At 39.0% G+C, this 19,075-nt stretch overlaps 2 protein-coding genes across 4 annotated transcripts in view; one reads left to right on the top strand and one right to left on the bottom strand.

Annotated features, from left to right (window-relative positions):
- The window catches only part of rsph14 (radial spoke head 14 homolog), a 760,969-nt gene that overhangs the window by 93,724 nt on the left and 648,170 nt on the right, over positions 1-19,075 (top strand). The window lies entirely within an intron of this gene.
- gnaz (guanine nucleotide binding protein (G protein), alpha z polypeptide) overlaps positions 1,807-19,075 on the bottom strand; it is a 286,899-nt gene continuing 269,630 nt past the window's right edge. The window contains exons 3-4 of one of the 3 annotated variants that reach the window (XM_073055677.1): positions 17,192-17,325; positions 3,053-3,266 (exon numbers count right to left, since the gene is read on the bottom strand). In XM_073055677.1, the coding sequence (XP_072911778.1) occupies positions 3,182-3,266; positions 17,192-17,325 (219 nt within the window). In that variant the 3' untranslated portion in view covers positions 3,053-3,181. Of the gene's footprint in view, positions 3,267-17,133; positions 17,326-19,075 lie in introns of all 3 variants that reach the window. The other 2 variants (XM_073055679.1, XM_073055676.1) reach the window with 2 other exon arrangements.

Genomic DNA, 19,075 nt, shown 5'->3' with positions numbered 1-19,075 from the left:
TGGAATTCTAGTTGTAATGGGATATTCACTGCCTTTTTATTTTACTGCTGGATCTCCTTTTTAATTCTGTAGAGAGGATGGTTTGCTGCAAACTTCATTACATTGACCTCATTACACTATGGCCTTACCTTGAAATTCAAATAGTTCCTCAAAGATCCAAGTTCAGTTAGTTATTAAAGAATAGCAGTGAAAATATAACTATCAACTGAGTAGGCCTTGGAGGGATGATTGGAAATTAGAAAATTGTTGAAGAACTCAGCATTGTGATAGTTGTTTCCTCAAGCCTAACATCAATCTTCACATACCTTTTCTGGAAAGTGGCAGTACTAGAGAGGACAGCTTGCATTGTGTGATGTCCCTTCCTCTGTTTGCTCCTGATCCTCCAGACCCAAGGCTCCATTTCTCCTAAATCCTTCCGATCCTCCTTTTTTCTTTTCCCTAATTCCAGCCCCATCTTTCACCAATCCACAGCTTACTTGAATTCCTTTGTTGACTCTTCAGTATAGAGTCAGAGGAGAAGCGACCTTTCTTCATAGAATATATGCAAAGTCTTATCTATCCTAGCTGGCTGGTGGCGTAGTGGCATCAGTGCTAGACCTCGGAGCAAAGGCTCCCGCGTTTGAATCCAGCTGGCTTCCTTGCATGGTTCACAGCGTCGAGCTAGCAACTCAGCCTCGTAAAAACAAGAAAGCCTGCTAAAAAAACGCCATCTAGACAGCATCCCAATGACTCTACTCAGAGTTAAGGGCTCTCTTCTTCTTCTTCGTATCTATCCTGATTCTGGGTAACATAAATGACATATAACTATTCTGACCATAATTTCTAGCAGACAATGGAACATAAAATAGTGCTGAACAGGAACAGGCCATTCAGCCTGTGGTGTCTGTGCCAAACATGATGCCAAATTAAACTAAATCTCTTTTGCCTGCACATGATCCATATCCCTCCATTTGCTGCATATCCATGTGTTTAATGGCCTTTTAAATGTCACTATTATTTTGCTTCCACCATAACCCCAGTTATCTGTCCCAGGCAGCAACCACTGTTTATGTAACAAAAAAATGCCGCCTCGCCAACATCTCCCTAAATGCATGTCTTCTGATATTTGACATTTCTACCTGGGAAAAAGATTTTGACTGTCTATTCTATCTCGGCTATTCATAATTTTATAAACCTCTATTAGGTTTGTATTTATAAAATGTTTTTTTTGGAAAGTTTAGTCCCTATTTTAACCATCTTGGTATATTTAATTTTATATCCAGCATTCTTTGTACTTCTTTGAAAGCTAATTTAAAATGCCTCCCAGCATCCTTTCTGTAGAATATTTGATGTGATTGATTGCTAAACCAGCATGATGACATCACGGCTGTGGGGTGCCTACAGTCTCCTTGAATTTTTACAGCAGGTGGTAGGATGGAAAAACTTTCTCCACAGAAATTGCTGAAATTTTATGAGGATCTTGATTCCATGTCAGTAAGAAGCATCATTGCTTTATTGGCACAAAGACAAAGCAGTGTTCCTATTATATTGTGTTATTACTGATGTCTAAAAGAAAAACTGGAAGCAGATTATTTTCTTGAATTGGTGGGTACTTTGTTCTGTCTTCTTACCCTGCAAGTGGGGATGACAGTAGTTAACCTAAAATATTTTTTTCTAATTACCTATTTCATGTCTAGATTTGTTTTTACATTTTAAACAAATATTACAATGATTAATATCAAGAAACAAAATCTGTTTTTTTCTTAGAGACAAATATTACTAAAGAAAATAACCTTCACAATGATGGATATCACACATTTTCCCACTAATAGCATAATTTACTTTATTTCATTTCTTAAAGTGAGCAGTGTTTAAAATTTGTCTCAAAGCCCTTAACTGAAGATTCACATACTAGACACTGTTTACGTGATTTTCATTTTAGTGTGTACTTTACATTTTTCTAATGTATTTACATACTTATGTCATGTGAATGTTGCATGGAAAAATGAGAGAAAAATCAATGCTGTATGAGAGGCATTTCAGTTTTAGTTACAATGTGTTTTTTAGTAATCAAAAGGTTGTCATTATCACAGAAACCCAAACACCAAGTCAAGACAGGTTACTGCTGTGTTAATACAGTTTATAGATCAGCAGAACTTACTCATTTACTTCTCAGTGGTACTTAATTACCTCTATTTTCTAGCCCAAAAGTAAAAAGTCCATAGAGCACAGCTGTTTCCACAGTTTCCATGTTGTTCTTTTCGCTCTTCCCTGTAGAATTTCTGTACCGAATTGTGGAACTGGATCAATAAGACGTTTTCATTATAGTGAGACCAGTATGATGTAAACTCAGTATCAGTTGTTTTGAAGAGTGGTGTGTAGTTCAGAACAAAAATGGAGGACGAAACATTTCACACATCAATTATATCAAGTAAATTAAATGTTTAATTTCTTTCTTTAAAAAACGTTTTGTTGAATTATTTCTTATTTACAAGGAGTCAAGTATTATATGACCCCCCCCTTTTTAAACCGAACATGAGGAAAAGGACTGTTGCCTGTGTTTACGTTGACAAGTTATCTTTGACCTGCATACATTTAACTCAGCTTTTGATTTTGTAGATTGCATGTATGATGTCTGGAATGGCAGAGAGTAAATAAACCATAGCTCAGTCACATCACATAAAAAGGAGATGTTATTTCAGAGATCACAGTGTTTCTCATCATTCCATACTGGAACTCATGATACTGGATTGCAAATCACCAAAATTTTAGTGAATTCGTTAAGCGAATCAGTGCAATAGTCAGATCTCATCCAGTTATCATCACTGTGGTAATTTTCCTTGCCATTGTTTGGTGCCAGATCCAGCACTGTTCCTATTTAATTTTATTCTTGACCTCCTGAATCCTGAATGGATTTTGTTCAATATTAGATGGACAATTGTCTAGCAGAGCCCAATGTATTTCAAGTTATTTTGAATTATCACATCAGTGACTGCATCAAAAACAAACTGAATGTTACTGGTGTCTGTAGCACAGGTAAAGTGGGAGTAGATTTCTTTAGTTTCCTTGTTGCGGTTCAGGTCCTCAAATTGCCGCTGAATGTAAACGGCAGCTTCTTCGTATGTGTTCTGACCCTTGTATTCTGGGAAACACACCGTCAGTGGAATTCGTTTTATCTTTTCTGCAAGGAGATCTTTCTTGTTCAGAAACAGGATAAGTGAAGTGTTGATGAACCAGTTGTTGTTGCAGATAGAATCAAACAGACGCAAACTTTCAGCCATTCGACTCTGAAACAACAATGTAATATAATTATTACAAATGGATGATATAGTTAACAGAGAAGGTACACACTGAGGTTGAATCCATCAAAGCAAAATACTGTGGATGCTGAAAATCTGTATTAGAATCAGAAACAAAAGGGTAATACCTGGTATAATCAACCAACAACTGTGGAGAACAAGGATAAATGTTTGAGGTCAATAAACTTTTATCAGAACTAACGAGAGGATAGACAAGTTTTAAGCTGAAGGGAAAGCAGTGAGACAAGGAGAGAACAAATAGATAAGATCTGCTATGGTGTGGGGGACCCAAGAAATTAAATCACAAAGTGGGATAGTGCTCAGTGAAAGATGCTGACGATAGAATAAGTAAAATTATGAAGGTATTCTAAGCAAAGATATGGGAAATCAAATCTAGGTAGGGCAGGGCCTTGGGAGTGTTGTAGAACAGAGGGATCTTGGAGATAATGCACATGGTTCTCTGAAAGTGGAGTCACAGGTGGAGAGTGTGGCGAGGAAGGCTTTGGCACTCTTCTTTATCAGTCAGGGCTAAGTATAAAGCACTGTTGCAGTATTGTCTTCAGCTTTGGTCACCTTGCTATAGGAGAAATATTATTAAACTGGAAAAACTGTAGAAATTACATATGAGGATCTACAGGGCTAGGTTGGATAGGCTAGGACTTTATTCCTTGGAGATTAAGAGAATGAGGGGTGATTGTTTAGAGGAGTACAAAATCATAAGGTGCAGAGTTAGACTAAATGCACTCGTCATTTTCACAGGTTGGGGAATCAAGAACTCAAGGCCAAAGGTTTAAGACAAGAGAGGAAAGCTTAAATAGGAATCTAAGAGGTAACTGTGGGTGGTATGTATGTGGAATGAGCTGCCAGAGGAAGTGGCTAAAGCAGATACAATGCAGTTGGACAAGTAAATGGAAAGGAAGGGTTTAGAAGACAATGTGCCAAACTCTAGTAAATCGCACTAGCTGGGATAGACCTGTTGGGTTGAAGGGTCTGTTTCTGTGCTGTATCAAATATGGATGTGAATGGATGTAGGAGAATGATTTTTTGCAATTACTGAAAAAAACCTACAATGTATGCTAAAAACATAAACTAAACATGTGATAATGCCAATTGAATGACATATGCTAGTAATATTAAATCTAATGCTGAATGAAACTATTGTTGTTGTTAGTGTTCAGGCTCAAAGGCTGCATTGTACCTAGTCATAATGCCAGTTATGTGTTCTTGGAAGCACAGCTCTTTGAAGATTATGTCATATGGTGGTAAGAAGCGAAGCAACAGGTTATTGAAACCTCATAATTGCTTTGGCATTCTTAATGGAGGGGTTTCATTCAGTCACTTAATTTGTATTTGTAGAGACAAATGTAAAAATAACCAGTAAGAAGTTTACTAAAATGATCCAGAAAAATCAATTGAAATTGGTCTTCAGGGGCCAGAAGTTCTGAAATGCACCAAGATTTTCCTGTTTATCATTTTGTTGCGAAATTAAATTATTGCATGTCTACAGTTGTTCACTGCAAGCTTCCTTATTTGTTATTAGTTTACTGATTAATTACAGTTTAGTTTCACAAAGCATCCTGATCAGTTTTGAGTTTTTCATTTATTACCACTATTATGTTGATTAATTAAATACTGTTCTATTAATCTAGAGACCTGAACTAACAACTCACTGTTGAAATCCTGTTTATGGCAACTGTTGAATTTAAATTTAGTTAAGTACAGTAATGTATTGATTTATGAATGCATGTGTGTCAGATTCTTGTCATTGATTGTTCGGAGTTTTGAAGGTATTTTTTGCTGTAACGAACAGTATGCTACTCTTTGAGCACATGAAGACGTTATAGTAAAACACCCATTGAGCATTTTTGCAGCTTCCTACTAAACAAAATGATTTACAGGAATATATCCCATTCATTGATCAAGTAATACAAATTTTAAAAGTTAGTCTCCTTTTTGGTGACCCTGACATTATTAGGTTGTTAAAACATCTAAATTACTAATGTTCTTCAGGGATGGAAACCTACCATCTTTATCTGTCTGACCATTCAGTGGTTCCAAACCCACAGCTGTCCCACTGGCAGGGTAAGTTTGCCAGAGGTGACAGAGCAGTGATATATAAGAAATAATTAAGTAGTCCTCAGTGTCCACAGTATTGATTTTGCACCCCAAGAAGGCTCATAGGAAGGTAGCATTTAAGTGCATCACTTACAGTATCTCAAGATTATGAATCAGTACCACATCAATTGTCTATGTTGTACATCATAGAAGGGGCATTGAGTTAAGTCAGTGCATAAATCCTGGGTTGAGGATTTGCCTACCACCTGAAGCAGCTTGATGCATCATTGGGACTTAGATGGCTAAATCCTGAAAGACATAGTTGCTAGTTGGGATCTGTGACAGGTTGTGAGTAAACCATTGCAAGACTCATATCTACATGGTCTTCTTGTTGCCAATCTACTGTTTTAGGTACATATTTCTGTGACAGTATTAATAGGAGAAATTATTGTGCAGTTGCTTGTTACATTGAGGAAACTCTCCATCGTGTTGTGTGACACAATATGGGGTACTGCTGATCATCAACAGCAGGGGAATTGTATTCTACCATAATCTAACCCCATGGTCTAAACATGCAATCAAGCCTAGAGATAAAACGGCATGTTGATAGTAGTGTTGGGTGTACTTAAGAATGAGGTGCTAATTTAGAGACATTGCAACAAAAGATTATATGCAAGCTAAACAAGAAAAGCAATAAGTGATCTCACAACAATAGATTAGGTCAAAGCTATGTGTTCTTGTCACATTTGTCATAAATAGTGGTGGGGAGGTTTCAGGAACATTCTCATTTATAATACTATGGGAACTAGCACATTTGTACCAAAATCTGAAACCTCTGCTGAAAGTGTTGATGATCCACCTAAAATTTCTAACATTTAAATGGTATTAAACCATTTAGGTTTACTTCAAATGATTGAGATATACACATATATAACCAGCAACCTTATCTGTTTCTTTCATATTGATGTGATGATCAAGAAAGTACATCAGCGTATTCACTTTCTTAGGAATCTGAGGTTTGGCAAGACTATGATGATTCTCTTGAACTTCCACAGATATGTTAAGTATTGCATCTTAGCCTGGCATAGTAACCACACTGCTCTTTACTGACTGAACCTTCAGAGTGGTAACCATAGCCCAGTCCATCATAAGCCTGTTACTTCCTTCCATCCAGTATATTTTCAGGTTGCGTTGTTTCAGGTGTGATAATAGTATCGATAAGGATGCTTGCCACCCCGGCCATTCCCCTTTTTTAAAGTACCTTCTGGGAAGTAGTTAAAGAACCTTATAGCCAGGATGTTCGAACTGAAGAAGAGCTTTTTCCCCACTACGAGACTCCTGAACCAATCACTCATTCACACTCCCTTCCTGGTGGTGCTGCCACATTCTTGTGCTCTTAACATTCTTGTATTCTTCTACACTACAGTCACTTAAGTTGTTATTTTACACCACTTCAGGCTGCACTACAATCTTCACAATTTAATCTCTTGTAAACCAATATCAAGAAATGACTGAGCATTGGACACATTCAAGGCAATGGAATCAGGCAAGCTACCAGTTATAGCACTCAAGAGTTGTGTTCCAGCACTATCTATAGTTTTAGTCAAATTTTTCCATTACAATTGCAACACTGGCATCTACCCAACAATATGGAAGGTTGCTAGTTAATTCCTGTCCAGAAAATGATGAGCAAAGTGATGGATTGTGTCACTGACTTTCTAGCATTTAGTTTTGAAATCCTGGATATTTAGCTTGGATTTACCAAGACTAGTGGGCACCAGACTTAATCATAGTTTTGATCCAAATGTGATAAAAAAGCAGAATTCAAAAGTGAGGACAGAGCGATTGCTTTTGACATAACATCAGTATTTGACTGAATACAGAATGAAGGAGCCCTGGTAAAACTGAAGAAATTGGTCAAAAAATTCCAATCTTTGGAATTATCTGATGCACAGAAGATGAAGAAGATTGATTCTTGTTTTAGGGATCAAATATCCCAAGGCATCAAAACATAAGTTATTCAGGGAAGTCTCCTCAGTCTATCCAACCTTCATCAATGACTCTTTTCACCATAGAAGGGGTTGAATAAGATAGTAATATGGGAAAGATGTAAGCTGATGACTCAACATGTTTAAATACTATGCAGCTCTCCACACAATCCTGTGAAAGTAGCCTGCTTAATTGACAACATCCCCAACATTCCCCTCTTTCATCACTGTGGCTACAGTGTGAACCAATCACCAAAGGATTGAGGTGATTCGAGAACATGCTTCACCACCACTTTCTCAGTGATATTTAGCGTTAAATAATAAATACTGGTCATACCAGGAAAGTCCACATCTGCAAACACTTCAAAGCACTTGTCCATATTATAGAAAAGGTAATAGTAGCAGAAATTTAATTGCCAAAAATATTCAACAGTGTGTGACCTGCCTGTTTTGACCCTTTTACCCTATAATATGACTGGGGGTGGGGTGGTGAGGAATACATTTTCCTTGCAACGTTTATCACTCTATGTCAACATTTCTCACCCAGTTTCACCTAGCAAACGCTATAAATGAGATTCAGAATCTAGCTACAATAACTTGTCTGGAATAAATAGTGAAGTGCTTCTCAACTCTTTCACCATAAATTATCCATGAATTGATCTTGAACAATTGTTTAGTAACATATCAGTTAAAACAGCATTGTTTATTTCAGGGTCATGCAAATGTAATGCATGAGGTGAAGTGTGCAAATAACTATTCGTAGATTTTGGTTTGCTGCAGAAAATCTCTCCAACATGAGCTGTGCATGTATCTGGCATTGGAATACAGTCTGACTTGTTTCTGGCATTGGACCTGTATTTAATAATGTCACAGTAGCATAAAATGATACTGTTTTTCTAGTGATGCTAGGTGAAATTTCATGATTTTCCAAACTGAACTGTCATTAGTTGCACACAAACCAACAAGATTTTAAGAATAATGATGGCTCTCCAACTGTGTTATTTAAAAGGATACTCACATTGTCATTTGCAACCTATGGATTCTGCTGCAGGGCACCCTGGAAGCTGTGAGTCATTCTAAAGTACACTGAGTCTTACAAACTTTAGATGTTTGTAATGAACTTCAATGGAATTTCATAATTTGGAAGCTCTTATCTATATGTGATGCTTCCACTGATGCAGCAGTGAGACAGAATGGGATTGCAAGTGGTGGAGAAATCAAGGCTTACTGTAGTGTTCTTGTACAGGTGTAGGAACTCTGAGCTAAACACCGAGGTAAACTGTAGTCAATGAAGGCACGATCACAGTAAGATTAACCGGTTACTGTTCACTCTTCCACATTAACGTATGGTGAAAAGGTGTTGCTTCTATGATGTTTCTTAGTGCATAGAATGAAACCTTTCTCGCGCTGATCCTGCACACACAAGCCCCCCTCCTTCCCGTTTCTCCAAACCGGTATTTTCCCACAAGACACGGCGAAACCAGGTGTGACATTCATCGCATGCCGCGATACATCACAGACAATGAATTTACTTCCAACAACCGTAACTTTAACTAGAAAATAATTACAAACGAATTACTAAAGTGAAAATGTAATAAACTAAACAAATGCCTTCAGGGCAACACACTCCCCACCTGACCTTTGTAAGATCACTATGAACATGATACAAAACTTCAGTCTCTAAATCAGTCTTTAGGTAGAAGTAGAACGACTTCTGCAACTGGCCTTTGGTAAGTTTTCACATCACCTTGGTCAGAAGTTTTCAACTCAACCTTCCTGACATGTCCATCCCTACCAGGGAATGTGGCAGTGATTCTGGCCATTGGCCAGCAGTTGTGGGAGATCTGCTTGTCCCTGAGCAGGACTAAATCTCCAACTTGAAGATTCCTGCGAGGTTCTGTCCACTTTTAACAAAGGTTGCAACAAAGGTAGATATTCATGTCTCCAACGGGACCAGAACCGATTTGCAAGAGCCTGAACCTGTCTCCATTGCTTTGTGTACAAATTCTTATCGGAGAAGTCCCCAGGTGGTGGGAGAACTCCTGCCTTTTGTGTAAGGAGCATTGATGGTGAGAGTATGAAGGAGCTTTCCGGGTGGAAGACACAGGTAGGAGTGGTTGCGCATTTATAATGGCTGTGACCTCTGCCATTAGTGTGCGCAGTATTTCGTGGGTTGGTCGGGTGCATTGCTGCAGAAACATTGAATCAAGAATTCTTCTGGCGATAACAATCATCTGCTCCCATGAGCCTCCCGTGTGAGAGGCGTGTGGTGTGTTGAATTCCCAGTTGCATCCCTGCACAGTGAGGTACCTTTTCACCGTTTTGTCCATCCCGTGCTCCTTGGACGCTCCAACAAAGTTCGTGCCGCAATCAGACCTTAACTGTTTTGCAGGGCCTGTGAGTGCAAAGAAGCGCCTGAGAGCGTTAATGCAGCTGGATGTATCCAAAGATTCAATGACCTCAATGTGCACCGCTCTCGAACTCATGCAGCTGAACATGATGGGCCACCATTTCCTCTCTGCTTGTCCTCCTCTGGTGCGTCTAGTGATGATAGTCCAGGGACCAAATATATTGAGTCCAACCTATGTAAAAGGAGGGCAGGCATTGAGGCGTTCTGGTGGGAGGTCCGTCATACATTGAACTTCCAGCTTCCCTCGCAGTTTCCTGCAGGTTACACATCTGTGGAGTACTGAATTGATCAGTGTTTTGCCTCCCAAGATGCTGTCCTGATTGCTCCCTCTGTCAGGTGATGGCCCTGATGCCTTACTTGTTCATGGTGATGGCGCATGAGCAGTAAGGACACGTGGCTGTCTTTGGGCAGGATTACTGGGCTCTTTCCTGCAACTGAAAGGTAAGAGTGTATTAGCCGGCCTCCAATGCAAATGAGATCGTTCTTCAGGATCAGGCTGAATTTCCTCAAAGGGCTGTCCTTTGGTATTGGTTTATTAGCTTGGAGGGCTGAAAACTCCCTTGCAAAAGCTGCTCTTTGAGTTGCTTTAAGGATGACGTCCTTTGCCTGGGCCAATTCGTCCGCAGTGCGAAGTAAGTTACATTTGTGCCATCCCTTGCATTTACTATTTCGGGATGAGTGTTTGTGGGATCTGGCCTTGTGAATGAAGAACGCAAATCCTCTTGCTAAGGAATTAAAAGTGGAGAACCGCTGAATGCGTTTGGTGTTACGTATTGATTCTTCCAGGTAGGTAACTCCGGTTTGTATTTGCGGCCGAATTTCCGAGTCTCTTTCGGGTTCGATCAACCCAAATGTCTTGCTCATTTGAGTTTTTTCCACTGGTGGAGCAAGTTTATTATCATGCTCAGTTTGAGCAAAGACTGACTGTCCCAGTGTCTTCTCGGTTACTTTACTACACTTGTTAAAGCCTTGTCGTGCTTCCTTGATACACATGAAGCTTGTGCAGGGTTGAAAAAATGAATGGTGGCCACTCTCTAGCACATTGGTCTTGAGCGTGTTAACTGTCGGTTTGTGTACATTGCCAAGGCACACCTCTCCTGTCACCATCCAGCCCAGATCCAGGCGTTGGGCAGAAGGGGCGTCGTGTGGTCCATTGACCTGCTGCCTGACCTTGTACACCTGGAGAATGTCTCTTCCGAGTAGCAGGAGTATTTCTGCTTTTGGATCCAGATATGGGATGTGCTTGGCAATGTCGTGGAGATACGGCCGGTGTAGCACTGCGCTTGGCGTCGGAATCTCGGTGCGGTTATTTAAAATTTCATTGCACTCTAAGAGCAGAGGGAGACAGATGACAACTTTACCATCCAGCGACTCAAGCTGGAAGCCTTCTGCCTTCCTGCCATATGTTTCGACACTGCCTGAGCAAGTTCTAAGGTAGTATGGGAACTGAATACTCTCTACGTTGAACAAGTTGAAGAACTCTGGTCTGACTAGTGAGCGATTGCTCTGGTCATCTAGAATTGCGTAGACTTTGATGGCCTTGTCTTTGGCTCCCTTAGGGTATACCTTAGTGAGGCAGATCTTTGAGCAAGAACGGCTTGACTGACCTTGACTGCAAACTTCTGTGCAGCTTGAGCTGACAACAGTTGTCTTGGGGCGATCCTCTCCCTCCCTGCCGTCCTCTTGTGAGGGTAAAGGAGATTTTTCAGTTTGCGGTAACGGGCCGGGATGCGTGGCCCCATTGTGATTAGTGTAGATGGCAGTTAATTAAGGTAGTTGTCACACAAACCTACAATGTTCTGTAGTCTCAACTATAGAGTCATACCCTTAGCTGACTGCTGTACAAGTTAAGGTCAAGGTAACTATTAAACTGTACAGCCAGCTTATTGTGATCTATGCCATATCTTACAGTTTGCCCCTCTTTACTGTATTGCTAAGTTCACTGATGTGTTAAGCTCTAGGAAATAAAGTGAACTTGTGGATTTGTCAGCATTACTGGCTTCCCCAAGTTTCAGCCCATCTTCTTTTACTTAAAGCTTCCTTCAGGATCTGGAGATTTCCATAGATCACAAGCACTTTAACTCAATCAATTTATGGTCAGCTGTGAGAGAAACTTCCTTAGGGTCAATGCTAGGTGTTTGCATGCCTCTTTCATTTTATGGTGTTAATAATTATTACCTTTCTGGGAGGGGGCAGGACAGTATGTAGCAGTTAATATAATGCTATTACAGCGATAGTTGTAAGCTTGGAGTTCAGTTCCCACCGCCGTCTGTAAGGAGATTGTACATTCTCCCTGTGATGGTGTGGGTTTCCTTCCACATTCCAAAAGTGTGTGGTTTAGGTGTTAAGGGCATGTTATCCTGGTGCCAGAAGGATAGCAACACTTGTGGGCTGCCCAGCACAATCTTTGCCAATTTGATTTGATAGAAACAATGCATTTCACCATATGTTTCAATGTACATGTAACAAATAAAGCTAATCTTTAATCTTTTTAATTTTTAATCATACCGCCCTGATAGATGGATATTGTTGAATGAAAAGTATCACACTCTTTTCCTGACTTCTGACTCCCATGGATTTTTCAGCCACTGCTGCTTCAATGAAAGGTTCAGGATGCTGCCTCAAATATTGTGTTTTTTCCTTTTTGCAAAAGAAAGTCTTATCATATAAGAGAATTGATGGTTTCTGAGAATTAAAGTTAGGAACTAGTGAAATCTTTACTCTTTGTCTCAGAACCAAGGAATTTATTACTCTACAAATACAAAATGTGACCCATGTGAATTGCCAAGTTTCCAGTGTACCCAGATGAAGAAATAATTATTATCATAACTATCTATTTAAAGGGGAATAATATGATTTAGATTCAAAAACACATATTAGTTTATCCAAATTGGTGATTGATTACCAGAGATTGTGTAATTTTAGGAGATACTATGAAGTTTGCTTTATTTAGTGTCAATAATCTCAGGAACCCATTTTTTGATATATTAGAGATCTAGATGAGAATAATTGGGAAATGTGTATGCTTGTTGGTGTTCACATAGAACAATAATTATAGATAATTTATTGTTATAAATCCCTTGAAGGGATGACATTATCTCCATTTTTACCATCGTAATGTGTTTAAGAACATGATATTTGAAACTTCTTATTATCCATCAGTAAATGCTGGACACAGACTAATGAGGTGTGCTGAAATATATTAATTATAAATGATCCCTCTTATTGCCAACTGATATTCCTGTTGTTTAACCAATCAGTAGTATTTAAACAAGAGTTATAGTTTTATTAATATCTTTTAGTGATTTGTCTAAAATGCAAGGCATAAAATTCTTGTAAAATGAATTAAAATTTTCCTTTGCCAATTTTTTGTGATTTTATGTAATTGAGCTAGTATAAACTGGAAGGAGCCAAGGTTGACTTCAGGTCTTTGCTGAGCAAAATTATTAAAACTAAGGCAGTAGTATATCAGAGTACGTGGACTTGGAATGAATCTAGTCTACTTCATAATTACGGCTGGCAACTCCCTAAACATCCAGAATTTGGAAAGCCATTTTAACAAAAGTGTAAAATCCCACTAACCATTAACATATTAACATTTCTTATGGATATTTTTAATTATTAAAGTTATTTAATAAAAATCTATAAAAAGGATCTAAAATGGTGAAGGTTCTTTTAGCTGCTCCTAATCAGTCTTCATTGCACAATATTGACTGTGCATGCATGATTTCAGGTCAAGATCATGAAGTAATTATCTGGCATTATCTCAGCTGATGTACAAAGAATCACATTTTCAAAATGCATGTCTGAGACATGTGGAACCATGTTATTGTAAACTGTTCATCTTGTTTTCTTACATTATAGTGAGTTAATCAATTTTGAATGTAGATATTTAAAAAAGTTATCCTGCATCTAGTTCTTTTTCCAAATACTTTAGTTACTGGTTTTTCTGGCACTGGAAAGCATTTTTCCTATCCGTCCTGTTTAAAGTTTTGAACCATTTGATACTATTATAGCTTTCTCCACTCCAAGCAAAACAAACCTAACCTTTTAATTTCTTCTTACTGCATGTATAATAATACGGACTTCTAAATGTAGCTGACATGAGTGGTTTGAACAGATTTATGAATTGACACCTTTTGGCTTGAATAGCTTGTTGAATGTGCGCCTTATGCAACTTTTACATAGCTCAGATGACATATCACTGTAATGACATACTTTATGTATGCACAAGAAAGGATTTATATGGCACAAATTAATAACAGCAAAATCAATTTATTAGGGATTATGCTAATGAATATTGCAAACAATTTTGAAAAGCAGAAAAAATATTCACCATTTATTCATCATATGCCACATCCCCTTTCCTCTCATATTTATAAGTCTTTTGAAGTTATAAATGGTATTTGTTTCAGTGATTTGGTTCACAGTTCAGATCATACTTTGTTGGAGCATGGGGAAGGGCAGAAGGTGGCCGATGAAGACACTGAGGTTTTAAATGTAGCTTAGGAGGAATGGAGCAGAGATCATGGTATGTGTTTGGAAGCTATGAATCATGAATGTTGGGGAGTTAGGGCATGGAATAGTTGGTGCTGGGATCCTCACCTATTTGGGTAATTAGGCTAGAAATCAGTGATTGAGGAAGAGTGTTTGTTTATTACACAGCAAGATGGTGCCAGTGACCAACAGCGACATTTTGTAGACAGCTCACAAAATTACTAGATACTTTAGCAGATATACTTCTGAACTGTGATCACTGTCATCTGCAGTCTGCAACATCCATTTTAAAGATGTTCTTTCGAACCAAACTAAATGATCCGACACTTTTGCAATGTCTTTGGGGTTCAGTGACGGAGACTCTCAAGAGTTCAGGTATGGTTGGGGTGGCCATCACTGGGGGTGAATGCTGCACTGAGGCCAGATGGTGGAAGATGAACCCATGGTTAGCTCCATTACTGAGTGTCAATTAAAGTGTCAAGCAAGATTAAAATCGTTGAGAATGAGAGCAGAGAATTAACAGGTATTCAGTGCTGTTTGCCTATGTTTGACTCATCTCTCTCTCTCTCTTCTTGTGACCACCATTGGGCAGCAGGTTGCAGGAGTCTTGGGTCCCACACTGCCAGGTTCAGGGGTAGTTGTTGCCCTGTAGACATGGACTCCTGGACAGGCTTCATTTGCCTCAGTGCTGAGGCAAATGCTGATGGTTGCAAGCCAGAGCTGCATTCAGTTCAGTGCTGAAGTGAATAAACCTCATGGAGTAGTGAGCTGAATACCGGTTCGTCCTTTGCCCTGGACAGGCTTCATTTGCCTCAGCATTGAACAGGCTCCACAGATGCAGATTCACTTTCAGGGACTCTGCATTTCATGTTCTGTGTGTTTTTGTTTACTTTCGTTCACTATTCGCACAATTTGATCAAGGCATTAAAGCCAACGGCAAAGGCAAAGCAGTGTTCAGCTCACTACTCCGTGAGATTTACTCACTTCAGCACTGAACTGACTGCAGCTGAGCCACTCGGCCTCGGTGCCGAACTGTCTCCGTGGCTGTGGGCTGCAACCATCGGACTCCTGGACTGGTTTCACTTGCTTCAGCACTGAACTGTCTCCGTGGCTGTGGACTCCAATTCAGGGACTCTGCAGTTTATGTTCTGTGTGTTATTTGTTTACCTTTTTACTGTTTGCACAATTTGTTCTGTTTGGGTGTTTGACGCGTGGAGTTTGGTGTGTGGAGTTCTTTAATGGGTTCTATTGTGGTTCTTTGTTTTGTGGCTGCCTGCAAGAAGATTAATCTCAAGGTTGTATACAGTATATATACTTTGATAATAAATGTACTTTGAACTTTTAAATTATATAGAAAGTTCTAATGAAACCTGAATGTAAGATATTATTATTTAAATGTTAGAAGATTGGATCTCATTCATAAAATATTGTAACCAAACGGTAGTGTTTAATCATTTACTTTATATGCTGAATTTGGATATATAATACTAATACTAGCCTTAATACTAATGCTCAGATTTATGCTGAATTTATTCTTGTCTTACCCAAGAAATTAATAGTCAACTTTGTGGCCATGAACTATAAATGGAAAATACAATATCAGATAACTACTTCCCTTCCATTTGGAGCTTTTTCTTCCCACTCATACTGGAGAATAGTAGATTGTTCAATTTGTTGAGAGACTGTTTACGAATCAATAATAATAAATGGAAGCTAAATTGGATATTGGTGAGAAACTTGTTTTTGATTCAAATGTTTAATTAATGCATTGATTTGACTCACAAACATTAGCATGATTTTAGTGACTAACCAGTATACCAGTACTCTCCATTGCCTTAATACATAGTCATAAAGACCTTCTTCCATCTCAAAAAAAGTAGTAATGAATAGGAGCAACACACACAAAATGCTAGTGGAACGCACCAGGCCAGGCAGCATCTATAGGGAGAAGCACTGTTGACGTTTCAGGCCAAGACCCTTCATCAGGACTAACTGAAAGGAAAGATAGTAAGAGATTTGAAAGTAGGAGGGGGAGGGGGAACTGCGAAATGATAGGAGAAGACCAGAGAGGGCGGGGTGAAGCTAAGAGCTGGAAAGGTGATTGGCAAAAGGGATACAGAGCTGGAGAAGGGAAAGGATCATGGGATGGGAGGCCTAGGGAGAAAGAAAGGGGGAGGGGAGCACCAGAGGGAGATGGAGAGCAGGCAGTGATGGGCAGAGAGAGAAAAAAAGGGGGAGGGGAAAAAACTAAATATATCAGGGATGGGGATGATAGGCTTTTCAGAAAATCTGGCAGTTTCATATTGATCATTACTGGTCTTTGTTTTTTTATTCTAGATTATATAGACAGATAAATGTAACTTCCAGATGCCAGGCTGGGATTCAAGCACATCTGTGATCATTGTTTCATACCTTTGGTTCACTAGCCCAGTAAAGCAATCATTGTGTAACCATTCCAAGTATGAATTTTCTTTCCATATGACCTTGCTTCCCTCTACTCTCCTTTTGAACTGTTTCTGGATCATGTGGAAGTATTATTTTCGATGAAAGCGCTTGTTGCTTTAACCCCTCTTCCTATCTGTCCTTTTGCAGCTTATCTTGTTCTACCCACCCACTCTCTCCTCTTTCCATTGTTCTACTAAACCATGAGGGACAAAGGTCCCAGAAAATCTCAGTATTTAAACCATTCAATCTCAGCAGGCAAGTATAAAGTGTTAATTGAGCATGGATATATATAAATTATGCAAGAAAAACTAATTGTTTTGCCACTTGGTTGATGTTAAGAGAGATCTCTTATTGCAGTGCTTGGCCACAATGCAGACTGAAGCCTCTTTAATGAGTGTCAGCAGACAAATTGTTCACAGTCCTCAGGGTGGACATTTCTACTGTAGCTTTAATTCCTTACCATGGTGGTGTCTTGTGCTAAAAACAGGCTAAATTAGAGAGGAGGCACAAGACCCCACCTTGTCCATGTCAGATGTTCTTTGGTATTCCTCAAGTATCCAGAGAAAATCATGCCCAGAGTGTTATCCAAACAGTTTAGAATTCCATAATAAACACAGAAAATGTTGGAAACACTGAGTTGACCAGGCAGCATCTGTGGAGGAAAAAATAGATGTTAACATTTCAGGTCGATGACCTTTTTATTTTAATGAACTTTGAAGAGAGGTCATGGACCTGAAACAATGGCCTTGCATTTCCTGGGAGCAGCAAGCCACTCATGCTCATCACTGTCCTACCCACAAGATCTTCATCTACCCAGAAATGAGCTTTCAGCAGCAACATCCTGAACAAAAGCACCAGCTACAAACTAATCAGTGCATCAGATCTTCCTATCAAAAATCACACTGAGATGCTGTGAAAATAGGTTAGGCCCTGTCAAACATCCTGAAGAAATTGTCATCATTCACAAAAAATCTAAGTAATTTTTTAACACTAATAAAATTACAAATCTATTAATATTTAAAGATAAAAATACATACTATGTACCTAAAATACTATGAATACTTAAAATAAGTTAATTTCAATCAAATAAATGTAAGTGAATAGAAACTTCTCTCTTTCCTCTCACAACCATTTCTCTCCATTGAAATAAGCAGTTATTAAACTGTGCCACGTCTAACCCCTGCTGCAGGAGTCTTTGAGAATTACAAATGTCAGTGCATTTGGGAAATTACATGTGAAAATTCACTAAAAATTTGGGACTGAACACATTTGTCTTGAATTGCCAAACTTTACAGTTACTTATTGATAATATTTCTCAGGAAAATCTAAGCCATTAAATGTGCTACGCTTTCTGTGGGTACTTCCTGACTTGCTGAGTATTTGCAACATTTTCAGGTTTATAGTAACTGTTGTATTTTGGTTGTCATACACATTAAATTAACCAAGAATACTTCCTTACATAATGCCACAGCAAATTAATTGCCAATTTTTGTTGTTTCACAGTTTCTGATATACAAAATGCAATAAAAATGAATGCTATCAAGTATGGTTTTGAATGGTGGTGGACAATTAACAACTAGTAGGAGAATGAATCTCCTAGAACACTTACATCCTCAATGGCAAGGTAAAAGTGAGTGGTAAAAGCATGACAAAAGTACTTGTGATCTTGTTCAGCCAAAGGTGCTAAATAGATGATTCATCTTAGCGTCATAGAGTGATACAGCACGAAAAGAGACACTTCAATCTACTGAATCTGAGGTGACTGTCAACCCATTAGTCTTACATTAATCCCATTTTATTCTCACCACACTCCCATGAACGCTTTCCAGATTTCGCTCACCTACACTGGAGGGCAATTTATAGCTAAAGAACCAACCATATTTTTCATGGCTCTGTGATGTAGGTGGAAACTGGAACACCTGAAGGAAACCAACAGGGGTAACATGCAAACTCCATACAGACAGCACCCAAGGTCAGGATTGCACCTGTGTTTCTGACTTTGTGAGGCAGCAATAATTGTACTATACAGCTGTGCTGCCCCACTCCTCAGGACCTCAAATCCTGAGTTTCTGGCCATCACAAGAGCCACTCTTTTGGTCTATGTGATTTACTTCAAACAACAGCTACAAAGCACTGGATACAGCAAAGTTCTACTAAGATACTTAAGCAAGCATGACATATTTATTTTTGAGGGTAGTAGAGATAGAAGACCTGCATGTGGCAAGACACTGAGCACAAACACTTCAGTCGAGGCAGGTGCAATATAGTACAGGCGACAATGTCTGGTTACTGTTCCATTCAGTCCTTGTTCCTGATTGACTGCCTTAGTGATCATAATCCCGAATTGTCTACTGCATCTCCTAGTTCCCTGTTTACATGAGAACACCCAACTCAGAAAACCA

This window comes from Hemitrygon akajei, chromosome 9 (assembly GCF_048418815.1).
Source record: "Hemitrygon akajei chromosome 9, sHemAka1.3, whole genome shotgun sequence".
NCBI classification, from domain to species: domain Eukaryota; kingdom Metazoa; phylum Chordata; class Chondrichthyes; order Myliobatiformes; family Dasyatidae; genus Hemitrygon; species Hemitrygon akajei.
Note: the sequence above shows the minus strand (reverse complement) of the source record. Positions and strands in the feature narration are given on the sequence as shown.